This window comes from Primulina tabacum, chromosome 6 (genome assembly GCF_025594145.1).
Source record: "Primulina tabacum isolate GXHZ01 chromosome 6, ASM2559414v2, whole genome shotgun sequence".
NCBI lineage: Eukaryota > Viridiplantae > Streptophyta > Magnoliopsida > Lamiales > Gesneriaceae > Primulina > Primulina tabacum.
Window position 1 is genome coordinate 2,765,672 of NC_134555.1, and position 13,114 is coordinate 2,778,785.

Sequence of the window (13,114 nt, forward strand, 5' to 3'; positions counted from 1 at the left end):
TTCACAACCGTGAGTCTAATAATTGTTCTAAGAGTTTTAAAGCCACCAACAAAATTGGAACATTTCCTTTATTTTAAGCAATTAAACTCCACCGAAGGAAGAGTAATTCTTTGCCCTCTACCAATTTTTTTGGGGTAAAGTTCGATTTTATTACAAATTAATCAAGTCCCCTTCAAACAAATGATTACACCAACGAGTCCAAAACTCGTGAAATTAAAGCTAGTAGTACATTTACAAATTCCCTTTTTAACAAATACATAAACGTAGACTTAGTACTACATACTAAATCAAGAATTGATTTGATTCAACACATTTTTTTATAAGCTTCATGTGCGTATGAGTAAAATAATTCAAGTTGAGAGACCTGACAAGAACGCTACCCCGGTCGAGGGCAACCAAGACGATCCATAAATAAACCGTGCCACCGTGAACCTGCTGGCCTCCTCCGTGGACTTAATGACACGATAACCGGGCCATTTTACGCGCTGCCCTAACTTGCTACCGGGACCATAATTCATATACTCGCCATAGTACAATGTGTCCAGGGCAAATGCTGCATTCCACTCTAACCAACCCCTGGGGTGAATGTGATCTCCCATGTTGGAAAGCATGTACACCGTTCTCGAATATAACTTCCAGGGTCGCCCTAAATATGTTGGATAGGCATCCTTTTCTTTCTCAAGATCGGGTTCCGCCACGAGTGTGCATGCATGGATCGAAATGCCAGTGTTCTGGTTAGGATCCTTGCGATTCTGTGCCGTGATGGTGTTCTTTTGAAGTGACATCGGCTTACGTGCATGAATGGTACAGCTCTGGATAACGACTGCGGCATTGCCAAATATAAAGTCTACGGTGCCGTATATGTCGCATTCACGGTAAAATTGCCTCTGGGAGTGAACGTATAGGGTGTCTTGATATCCAATGATGTTGCATCGGAAAATCACCGCGTGATCGGCTCCGACACGAAGCGCCACAGCTTGGTGCTTGCTCGGTCCTGCCCAGTTTTCAAATGATATGTCCCTCGCAATGAAACCAGCTCCAGTTGCCGCTGTATGCAAATTATTATATTAATAATCAATTTATAGGTCCCCGTCACTATTCATGTACTCTAAGAATCTATTAAGTAGGCGTGCATCAACTAACAAAACATATTTCATTATCAGTCGATCACATATTTTATCTGTTAAACTTGATGAATTATATCTGAATTATACATCTATTATTTGACTATTATCTCAACATGTACACAGTGAATGAACAACCTATCAAAACTATATATATATATATATTGTTTGTTTGTTTTTACTAACAAATTTCTTTTTTTATTATTAGATAATCGCTTTCCAAAAGTCAAGTGAACAAGTAACAGAAACATGTGAACAGAAGCGCGTTATTTCAATTAAAAAAATGATTATATTTCCAAGTGCGGGAACAACAGGTTGGCTCACGCTGGTTGGTTTGTTCTTGTCTAAGTCAAATTAGTCAATGCACAACCTCTTTGCTAAATAACAGTATACCTAATTTCATCCTATATCTATTATATATTTTATTAGAGACGAGGATACGATAGAAATCGTGAAGGACACCAAAATATATATATCTATTTTACCTCTCTATTATAGATAAGTTCACCAAAATTTTTTTTTTATTATCAAAATTGCAGTGTTATTTTTCGCTATTTCTTGTAATTATATTTTGATTCTCATTTAAATATAAATAAAATAAATTATAAAAAAAATATTGTATGTTGTGTGCATCGGTATACTGGTGCATATAATACTCCAACAAAGGCTAAAACGGTCAATGACTTTATATAAATAAATAATAAAACTGTGGAATAAAATATAAAAAAAGGTGGCGAATAGAAATTTACCGAAAGAAGCGGTGTGGAATGTAGTGATGTTATCAAATATATTTCTCCCACCCGCAATGACCGTCTTGCCCTTCCCATCTCCGATAAACATCACATTCGTCTTCTTCCTTCCCACTTTCAAGTTGTCCTCTTCATACCTAAGCAACGAATAATGGCATTTATTAAAACCCCAACACTTTTCTCAAAATTTCATTACAAACCCAAAAAATTTCAATATTTGGAAATACTGATTGAATGATAATTATTTCAACATGAGATTATATTTGAATGAAAATTTCTTAAATCAAATATTTTTTTAATAGAAAAGTTTGTTTTTTTTTAATTTAAAAAAAACACCATCTTCACTAAAAAAAAAAATTCAACTTAGCGACGTTTTTAGCGACGAAAAAACCATGTGTTTACATCATAATTAAACTTAATAGTCAACATTTCAATTATTATATAATGAAACTATGACTCATTGACATGTAATTGTTAAATAAACCAAGTATACATGATCAATTAAAGTCAATTTAATAATTGTTAAGAGTAATTAAATAGCAAACAATCTTTCTAGAAATAAATATTCTAGTAAGTAGGTATTGTATTCTTCATACTAAATGTATTTTGGGTCCTCTTGTAATATTTGTCTTGCCCCTTTTAGATATCTAAAAATCATGAATTTCCTTTTTAGATGATTATTTGTTGAGTAGGTCTCTTGTGAGACTGTCTCACGATACTTTATCTGTGAGACGTGTCAACCCTACTGATATTCACAATAAAAAGTAATATTCTTAGCATAAAAAGTAATATTCTTTCATGTATGACCCAAATAAGAGATCAGTCTCATAAAATACGATATGTGAGACTGTCTCACATAAGTTTTTGTATTATTAATTAGCAAAAAAAATACGAGTCTATATTGGTATTTGTACAAAAAAAACTACTAATAGTTTTTTAGTAGTTGAATTATTAAAAATGGAATTTCTAAGGGTGTTGGATATATATAGACGTGTGAACTTACTTTCCTGCCCTCACATAGACTATAGTTCGACGAGTAGTGTGCTCCGGCACCTTCTTGATCGCCTCCGCGATCGTCTTGCACGTTCCACTACCATCTATCGATACGATTATATCGGCATTGATCGCCGTCACTGGCATGTCTAACAGCATTCGATCTTTTCGAGACAACCATGCCGGGAAATTACCGTGGTTTTCCTCGCTGCCCAGTAATCTCCGCCGGCGATTCTGTATTGGAATATCGGAGAAATCGTCGTTACGGCCATTGGCTGCGTAAATCGCGAGTGAATTACTCACGAGTTCGGATAAATCCTGCAACCGATCCGACATTTGATTCTTCACGTCTCCTGTCAGTTCCTCGAATCCTTCATTGCAGGTGTCATGATTGGTCAGCGAGGCGCTGAGCCAGGTCAAGACGTCCTGAGTCGACGCGGAGGCGGCGTCTTCCCCGCCAGGGGATACGGATAAGAGTGAACGCCTGAGGAGGTCCACTGAATCGTCCAGGAGTTCGAGGCAGTCTTCGTAGGCTGATCTTTCGTGAGAACCCATGGGGATATTAGTGAATTCGGACGCGTGATACAAAGCGAGTCCCACTCGCTGCAGAGTCATGTTAACGGAGATGTGAACGAAGTCTTTATCGGAGGCGGCGAGTGCGCCAGGGAAATCTATGAGGGAATCCAAACAAAGAGATGGGTACAGAGTCTTGCTGCAGGTTCTTGAAATGGCTTGTGAGGGACGCCGCCGATGGAGCTTTGTGGCTGTTGCTGTGTTTCGGAGAGACACCACTAGCGCGGCGCAGATGGCGGACGCCACCATGAGAATGGCGGCGAGGATCAGCAGAAGCTTGCGTTTGGACTTTTTTGGTTTCGAGGTGGGTTCGTTGTTCAGGTTCGGGGTAGAGGAGCCTTTAGGCTCCGTGGGTCCGAGCCAGCCATACTCCATTTGCTTAAGCTCAGTGATGTAGAGAGGGAAGGAAGACACTTAGGTACCCTAGTCGAAGCTGTGGCCTTTATAATGAAGGACTGGACTCATTTTTTGAGGTTGATTTATACACTTCTCTTTTATGACCCGTGGCCGAGGAGAGGGGTTAAAATGGAAGTTTAGGTATAAATTGTATTGTTACAAGAGATGATTTAATAGTTTCAAATACATATTATAATAAAGTAGGTCTCTTGTGAGACGGTCTCACGAATCTTTATCTGTGAACCGGATCAATCTTACTGATATTACAATAAAAAGTAATATTTTTTCATTGATGACCCAAATAAGATATATGTCTCACAAAATACGATCCGTGAGACCGTCTTACACAAGTTTTTGTCCTTATATAATATAATATGTAACTCAATTTATATATTTAGCATAATTCAGAAGTTTATAGTTTTAGCTATTCATCTCCCACGCAAAAAAAGAAAAATATTTCAAGACAATAGCATTACCAAATCATGAATAATAAAATATTAGTATTTTCATGGGTAATTTAATAAGAAATCTCTCGACATATTCCATTATCGAATTCAAGTGTTGCAATCTTGAAATTTCAAATTTTAACATCTTTGAACTATATATTAATATGAAATAAAGAGAAATTAGAAGGATTAAGGTTTGAGTATATGAATGCAAATCAGGGGTCTATTTATAATGTGGTGAAGAGTTATGAGCTAATATTTTGATTAATAGACACACCCGACTGATAGACCATGTAGACAAATAAATATAGGGTAATATTAATAAAACATTTATTTCATCCAACGTTTGACTCAATCTATCGATCTTTTTGGGCGAATTTTTAGCATTGATGCTATTTAATGGATCAATCCTTTTGGTGGATTTCTTTTATCACTATGAGTAGGTCTTTTGTGAGACGGTCTCACAAATCTTTATCTGTGAGACAAGTTAACCCTACCAATATTCACAATAAAAAATAATAATCTTAGCATAAAAAGTATTAATTTTTAATGAATGACCCAAATAAAATATTCGTCTTACAAAATACGACCCACAGAACAATATTAATTTTTGTCTATCACCGTTGCCTTAGAAGGTCTTTCTGAACATTGCAAAATTTTTTTATTCAATAATTGTACCTTCCTGCACGTAAGCTACTTAGATTTATGTGCCAAAAATATATATGGTCTAATATTAATTTGTACATATGAAATAAATATTCCAATACATATAATATTTTATGTTTTTTTGTTCAGAAACTCTACCAATATGGATATTATTTAATAAAAACAAAACGTAAAATTATTGATCTAAATTAAATTATTTTATCCAATCACAACCTCATACCATTCAGGTCGGTCTTACACAATGAGCGGTGTCAATAAACCAAGTCATGCTCCATATATCCATTAAATTTAGACATCCACTCACCCTATTGTTTTATATAAAAAATAATATATTTCTATAAATTATTCAAATAAAAGATCTGTCTCACAAAATTAAAGATCGTGTCATATAAGTTTTTGTGATTTTTTTAGCAAGCGACTGACCCTATACTTTATTCACATTATTATTTGAAAATTTTAATAAAATTTGAATAGAATTTACATTAATATATAGAGTTATATATTATTATGATATCATATGCACATGGACGAGTCACATCGTGTATATATAATTTTTATTTGATTTGGAGTTTCATTTTCTTAATTTGAAACGGAGGTTTGGTGTAAGGTCGATGTCTTGGGGAGTAGATGGCATCCATTACGATAAAATTCCATCTAGGTAGCATTGAGAAGGACCAGCTTCTTTCCAATTTGTTTCGTTTTTTAATTAAATCCAAGTATTTTGTCGTTCTGGAAAATACAATAACAATTCGATATAAACCTCACATTTTATGTAACTTTTAAATTCAAGTTTTGTTTTTATATCTGATATCGATGCTCTTCTACGTAGCTCATGTGACGAGAATAAACACATATTACACACACAAAATAAATATAAAAAAAACAATGAGAAAAAATAAAGCCAAAATGATACTCAATATTATAGATGGAAAAAACTTGTCGTTTTTCTTTACTTTCATTATATAGATTTCAATTTGTATAATATAGATTTTATTATTGCTATATGAGTGATGTAGGAGAGTATCAGTTCCAAATAAGCAATATCTTATATATTTAGTAGTTTCGGATGAAAAATTATCAAAACAAAAAAATTCAAGTAATTAGTTGATGAAAACAAAACATTGATAAAATATATGACTAAAACAAAAAAATGCGTCAAACTTACATGATTAAAATTATAATTTTTCTTAAATTTTTAAAACATTCTATCCACTAGCTCATAATTAAATTAGGGGAATAGATTATAAAAATTGCGGATAAGCATGAAATATATTTTTCACCATTTATGTTTGTCTCGGAGGCCTGAGAATCAACCACATGTAAGTTTTTTTTGGCCGTCTAGCTCTTAAAAAAATTCAATATCAATTGTATTATCTTTAAATAAATTGTTTGAATTAAGGACCAAATAATATCATTTTCATGTTCATTTAATAATATATCTTTCATCAAATTCTGATGTGTGAATGACATGTATGGCCACATGGGCCACAGGGGTAAATGGTAATGTGGACCGAAATAAATTGTGCGTGGTTGCCAAACCTTTAATTCGCATGAAACTGACCCGTCTCACGTATAAAGATTCATGAGACCGTCTCACAACAGACATATTTTATATATATATATATATATATATATATATAAAGTTTGGGTTGGTTAACTATGGGGTTAATTAGTGGTTTCCGTGATTAACTTGAGACCAAAGTGTCCAATTATGCTTGAGTTGATTATCTATAACTGGTTATTATTATTTGTTATGAAAATATTGAAAGCATTCAAAAGGTAAATGATGACTTATTTTTTGGTAACACGCACTTCATAACACATTGGAATATTGAAGAAAGATTCAGAAAATTTCAGATAAAGATATCAAAAGTGAGATCCATTAACTTAAATATTGCCTGTTGTATTTTGGGCAAAAATAGAAACTAATGAACTTTAAAGGAAGAAAGTGTTATTTTAAGAGTAGGTCTCTTGTGAGACGATTTCACGAATCTTTATCTATAAGACGGGTCAACTGTACCGATATTCACAATAAAAAGTAATACTCTTGTCATAAAAAGTAATAACTTTTCATGGATGACCCAAATAAGAGATTCGTCTCACAAAATACGACCCGTGAGACCGTCTCACACAATTTTTTGCCTTATTTCAAAGTTGTATATATGTATTTGAATAATCATATCTTTTTGAATTAGTTTTTGAGATTAAGTTAGGTACAAGTTTCGATCTTAATAAGATATCAGATTCAAAGTCCACTGTTATGTGTTGCACAATTATATGGACAACCCACTAATATATTGTAAACTTCACGCTCATTTGAACAATTTTCTCTCATTGAGCCAATTCTTGAAGTTGAGTTATATCCAAATCTCACCTAAAAAAATGAAATGTTAAAGAGTGTTGAACCAAGCTTAATTGAAAAGGTGAAATATTACACAATATACAATTAGTTAACGGTTGTTTATAAATTGATCTATGCATGTATTTTTTTTGGAAAAAATGTCGAATATATAATATAACATGACAAGAGACTCGATTCCTCCCCCTAGGTAATATATGGAAGCTTGTAGAAGCAAAATGAGAGAAGAATTTAATGTTGTAAAATCATATAATAATACATAAAAAAGGACAATAATCTCCTATTCGTTGAATCATACATATATATTACCTTGTTTGAGCGCATACGTGTTAGGACTCGGGACCACTTCATTTTAACCATATTGAGACTGTATGGTCTGTGATCGGAAAGATTGATTGATCAGGGTCGTGATAATATATATCATATACCAATGAGTATATATTGGAAAAAACTGTAATTTTGTTTACATGTATTTGATATTTTATAAATTTGGTTTTTTTATTTTATAAAATTTCAATTTTAATCTTGTATTTTTTATAATATTAAATTTTTTTTTTCATCACCACATCAACAGTTGTAATTGTGCTACATCAGCGTCAAACCAAATAAAGGCTAAAGTTGTCGAATTATACGAAGATAGTGGATTAAGACTGAATTTGAAAAAAAATAAAACATCGATTTCGCAGAAAGACAAACGTAAGAGAAAAAAATAATTTTACCTATATATTATATACAAAAAGAAAACACATCCCTTGTTTCAATTAGGGTCTTCGTTAAATTTATATTTTTATAATGTGACTATTATGCAGCCCTCACTTTGTAATAATTAAGATATGCAAGTTTTATTATCATAATTTTGTATAAACCATATATTCCATTTGAGAAAGTAGTAAAAAGCACACAAAAAGGAGAATCTACATAAATGTGAGTGGCCCCCTTTCACCATTTTTTTTTTATATATATACAAGGTCAGCTAGGCTCCTAGCTATGACAACACTTTGAAGTTAATTACTGAAAATATATAATTAATTTTCATGAATGAGAATTCTACCAAAAAAAAAAAAAAAAGGGTATTGCAGCACATCTCATGCCAAAACCAATAATTTTAAAAATTATATGAATTGAATCTAAATTAATTTCAACATGGGAAGAAAAGCGATGCGGATGCTCTTGCAACTTTAGAATAATAAAGGAAAAAAAGAGGACGCACTTGTTACTTTGGATGGTTCCATCTCCTTTAAGTTGTTCTCTAGGTAGAATAAGCTCAAAAAATTGCAGATTCAAATGATAAATTTGTCCTACATTCAATATATATAATATAAAAGATGTTGCTGAAATTCGAGATTGCAACTGAGAGGTCGAATCTCACTTCGAGAGCTGGGATCGGACTTTCGAAATATGGAAGCAGAAACAAGAACGTTAGAAGGGAGGCAGGAAGGTTGTTTCCAGTGTAACCCCGTAACGCTCAAGTCAGAGAGTAGAAATCACAGAGAATATTGTGCGTGTAGAGTGACGGAATATCTAAATCAATAAACAATGAATGAAACCCGTGAAAATAGTAAAATCCAGATTTGGTAGGTCCAGATTCTCAGAATCTTGGAAGATATTAGATTAAATATTCGCGAGCTTTACCTTTTGGGCTTTATTTTTGTGGGCTACCCGTTAATGTCTGAATAGAAGCTCTCCTACGCAGGAGCCGGTCTCCAATCTAGATACTGTGGGAGCTCGGCCGAAACATTCCCAATCAACACGATACCATAAGCAGGAAGGTCAGCTCGGGTCATGATGGAAAGTCGGCAGGGGAGGTCGGCGACCTCCTGATTTGACGAGATTACGGGCGTATGGGAGGTCGGCCGGACCTTCCACCAGCTTCGTGTAAATGAGATGATCTCCTGACGAGCTCTGTCATCAAGATAATTTTATGCGACTTTCTGAATACTAGGCCCAAATCCACTTGAGCTACCGAAGGTGGGCGAACCCATCTATGGGGTATCAATATAGTTTTAGGGGAAAAATGTAATATATATATATATATAAATTGGTTACTTTTATATATCCACGTCTCGAAAGTGCACAAGAAAAAACTCCACAGAGAGCCATAAATGAATGAAAAGGTGCCAAAGTATTTAATTTGTGAGTGGTCCCAACAATGAAAGGACGCAATTGAACATGGCTTGTTACAACATTTCCAGCTACGTGTCCAAATTCACCAGTTGTATGTATAATATGGCGGGGGGCTGTCTCCGGGAATCGGATCGAAGGAAAATATGGATGGGCTTTTGCATGGATAAATCACTCGAAGCAAATGTAAAAGTTTCGAAGCCTAGAGTCGATGCTAGGCTTCGGATTTTTTTTATTACCAAAAAAAAAAATCAAAATTTAATGGTCTTTGTATTTAAAATAAACCAAAAATTTAAGAAGGTTATTTGACTCCATCGCGAAAATTGTTTGAGTGCACACGATCAAATAACTTTAACTTCAACAATCTCAATAAATACCTCATCTTAGCATGAATGTTCATAACATGTGATACATATTTCAACAATACAGAACACCGAGACTTATCATTTTGCATTCTTCTTCTGGTTTGGCCTCTTTACTTCCCAAGTCAACAAATATAATTTCTTTTATAATTGAATGATACTTTTGAAAATACATATTATTTATACTTGTAATTAATTAAAAATACACAGTTGATAATATTTTAGAAATTACCTAATTTCTCTTACATGTCATTTAATAATTATTACAAAAGAGAAAAAAACGGGTATGAAATAAATAAAGTCTAGAGAAAAGGTTTTTTTTTGTTTGTTAAAATATGAAGTATAGGGATTGTGTTTGGATTTGAGGAAACAATAATATCTATGTTTAATAAGCCAACCCAAATATGACGATTACCTCCCATAACAAAATTATAAACGATTTCCGAGTATCAGTCAACAAGCTGTACTTGATATGTTAAACAGCAGAAGTTTAGCACCGGAACACATCCCTTAAGCAGACACACGAAAGCCAGAAAACACGTAAAATCTTACTCAAAAATCAACGTGCTTCATCAACTACAAAGATTTGGTATGCAGGCGCCAGCATCTGGATTCTGCTGTTCTTTCCATATTCTTCCAGTGACTCGAAGCTTAAGCTCTTTCCTGTCACCTCCAGAGAAAAAGAGTGCCATGTTTCTTTGAATGACAAGCCCATCGTGGCTGTCTCTTACTTTACGATGGCTATCTCGAATGCTTCGCGGTGTACCTTCCCATATGAGCTTCCTGCCATTAGCTCCAACCTCTAAACTGTAGCTAAAGTTTCGGGATTCATTCTCATCGCCCATGAAACGAAGAAATGCCATGTAAACGGGTGCCATTCCGAGTTGAAATGCTTCAAAGTGAAGGCAGAAATATTGCCCGAAACAATGGAATACCTAATGAAAACAAGGAAATGGGCCAAGATTAAGAATGCAGATACCAAATAAAATGTTAGAAGAGCACCGCCAGTATGTCAAATCTATACTATTATCAGGTGGCATATAATGCAAGTTTTGTAATATTGGATCATAAGAAACATAATAAGATCCACAAAGATTCACGTAGAACCAAAAGGTGACTCACATGATCTAATGTCAATGACTAGGCCAAATAAAAATCACCATGCATAGCTTGGAAAATCATCTTTGGACACACTCAAAAAGAATTAAGCAAAGAGTGTATTCATTCTGAATAGAGAAGACTACAAAACACTACAATATGTGCACACAAAGTCATCTAGATCACAAAAGAAATAAATTAGAGGCGATTCAAAGGCTGGAGAAAATAAAGAACATCATAGATTCTTGTTACCGTTGCCCAAAATAAATTCGAAGTACCCAAAAGGGACTGTGAACTCACTGTTAACATCCAAGTGGCATTTTCTACTTCACGAGGATTTGACTTCACATAGCGATGATTAAAAGTACAACCTGTGTGCATGTCCACTTTATGGTCATCTTTCAAATGCGAAACGAGGAAGGGAATGTCCCCGGTAACCGAGCACTCCGATCCAGCATATGGACAACTGTATGGTCTGAAATTGCAAACTACTTCATGTTTGAGTTTACTATAATATGGAAAAATTTCCGGGCATCCCAAAGAATAATATGTGCAAGGTAGATCTAATGATTCTGCAACCTTCTCCAGTGCCAAGCACCGGATATCACCAAGCTCTTGTCTGCATGTAGGGCATCGATTATGCACTCTTGTCTTGCACGTTGAACAGAGTGTGTGCCCATTGTGACACTGTAAAAGAGCACATTATCAATCGACCATGCTTCATATTACACAAATAAACTGGAACTACATATTGTTTTCTAGCTTGCAAAGTTCTCTATGAGCCAAAGCTCAGGAACAGTAAATCATGGCAATATTAAAAAATGGATAAAATGAAAAGTGACAGTGGCATTATTAGAATCCTGAATCCAAAAATATTCTTCTCAAGCTTTTTAATTTAGTGCCAGTATAAGCAACTAAGTTTGTTGTGTCTTGTTTCACACAACTTTTAATGTATTATGGAAACATAACCTCTCATTTTCCAGGTATGTCATAGGTAAAGATCCTGAAATTAATCTAATTCAGTTTCAAACAAGTAAAACCAAAGCATCGCATTCCAATCAACACGTAACGGTATGCATATTTAATCACAAGATTGGATAACAATAAACAATATATCAAAGAGATGATTAAGCCCCAAAAAGCTAGAATAAAAGAACCGAGAGAAATAGTATACCTGATGAATTGGTGGGTACATAGAATTAGTACAGACAGGGCATTCAAGCAATTCATGGACGCTTGTCGGAGCAATTCCAGAGGGCAACGCCTTATGATTCTTTGAAGAAAACAAATGTGGGTGAGAAGACACCAATGATTGCATCTCTTCATCTTCAATGTCATCCGATGAAGAAAAGCACTCGACGCTTTCGATTTCAACTGTTGCCATTAAAGTAGAAAACAGAAATACGACAACAGATCCCACGGATCCAATCTTCTCCAAATGATTGAAATGCACACTTCGAATATTGGAAATTTTTTGGCAGAAAAACGTGATGCTAACAAAAGAAGAAGATACAATCTTTTGCAGAAATCTCAAAAGCCCAGATCTATAAGTCTAATGATTGAGTGCAATATCTTCTCCCCACCCGAAAAATTCGACCTTTGGCAGAAATCAAAACCGCCCACTTTCAAAAACCCATATTTCCTCGATTTCGAGGGTAATGCTTTCCGATCTCCTCCCCTCGAATTCTTCTCTTTCCCGGTATTTTATTAAAAAAAGAAAGAAAAACAGAATTAACAATAACTAGAAGGAAACCGAAACAGAGATCGATAAGGATCGATTCAAAAGAACCCAACAAGAATCATTTCCTTGAGACGAGGTTCCGTTCTTCTTCTCTCTCTGTTTTTGGGAAGAGAGAGAAATAAGGATCGCCGCTGGTTTTGAAATCAGGATGTCGATCCGGCGGATACAATCGTAGTATTTACGTTTACTTTAAAATATTTTTTTATTTTTTAAAAAAAGATCAGTCCTTTGTTCGTTAGATTTGAGTAAAAGAAAATTGGGAACACTCGTTATGTTTTTTGTTCGATTAGAGCAATGTTGGTTGTGATTTCGTTGAAAAAGAAAACTTCAATCTGTCCTAAAAAGATTGGCTTCCATTTGCTGTTATTTTCCACCAATAATTCCCTTTTTTATTATTTTGTATTTGTAGATAAGATAATATCTGCTACATAAAATGAGGGGTGGTAATATATGTGGAAAGTAATATTTGATATCTGAAAAATGAAT

At 34.3% G+C, this 13,114-nt stretch overlaps 2 protein-coding genes across 2 annotated transcripts; both read right to left on the reverse strand.

Moving 5' to 3' along the window:
* Window positions 1–51: 51 nt before the first annotated feature.
* Window positions 52–3,904, reverse strand: LOC142548700 (putative pectinesterase/pectinesterase inhibitor 61). The gene is made up of 3 exons (XM_075657182.1): window positions 2,877–3,904; window positions 1,874–2,010; window positions 52–1,048 (listed from the first exon to the last, which is right to left on the reverse strand). Exons 1-3 carry the CDS (start codon window positions 3,812–3,814, stop codon window positions 351–353), a joined length of 1,773 nt encoding a protein of 590 aa, XP_075513297.1. The 5' UTR covers window positions 3,815–3,904; the 3' UTR covers window positions 52–350.
* A 6,305-nt stretch (window positions 3,905–10,209) lies between these two features.
* Window positions 10,210–12,901, reverse strand: LOC142548701 (E3 ubiquitin-protein ligase SINAT3-like). The gene is made up of 3 exons (XM_075657183.1): window positions 12,062–12,901; window positions 11,188–11,574; window positions 10,210–10,724 (listed from the first exon to the last, which is right to left on the reverse strand). The coding sequence occupies exons 1-3, from the start codon at window positions 12,269–12,271 to the stop codon at window positions 10,362–10,364; spliced, it is 960 nt and encodes a 319-aa protein (XP_075513298.1). The 5' UTR covers window positions 12,272–12,901; the 3' UTR covers window positions 10,210–10,361.
* Window positions 12,902–13,114: the final 213 nt, after the last annotated feature.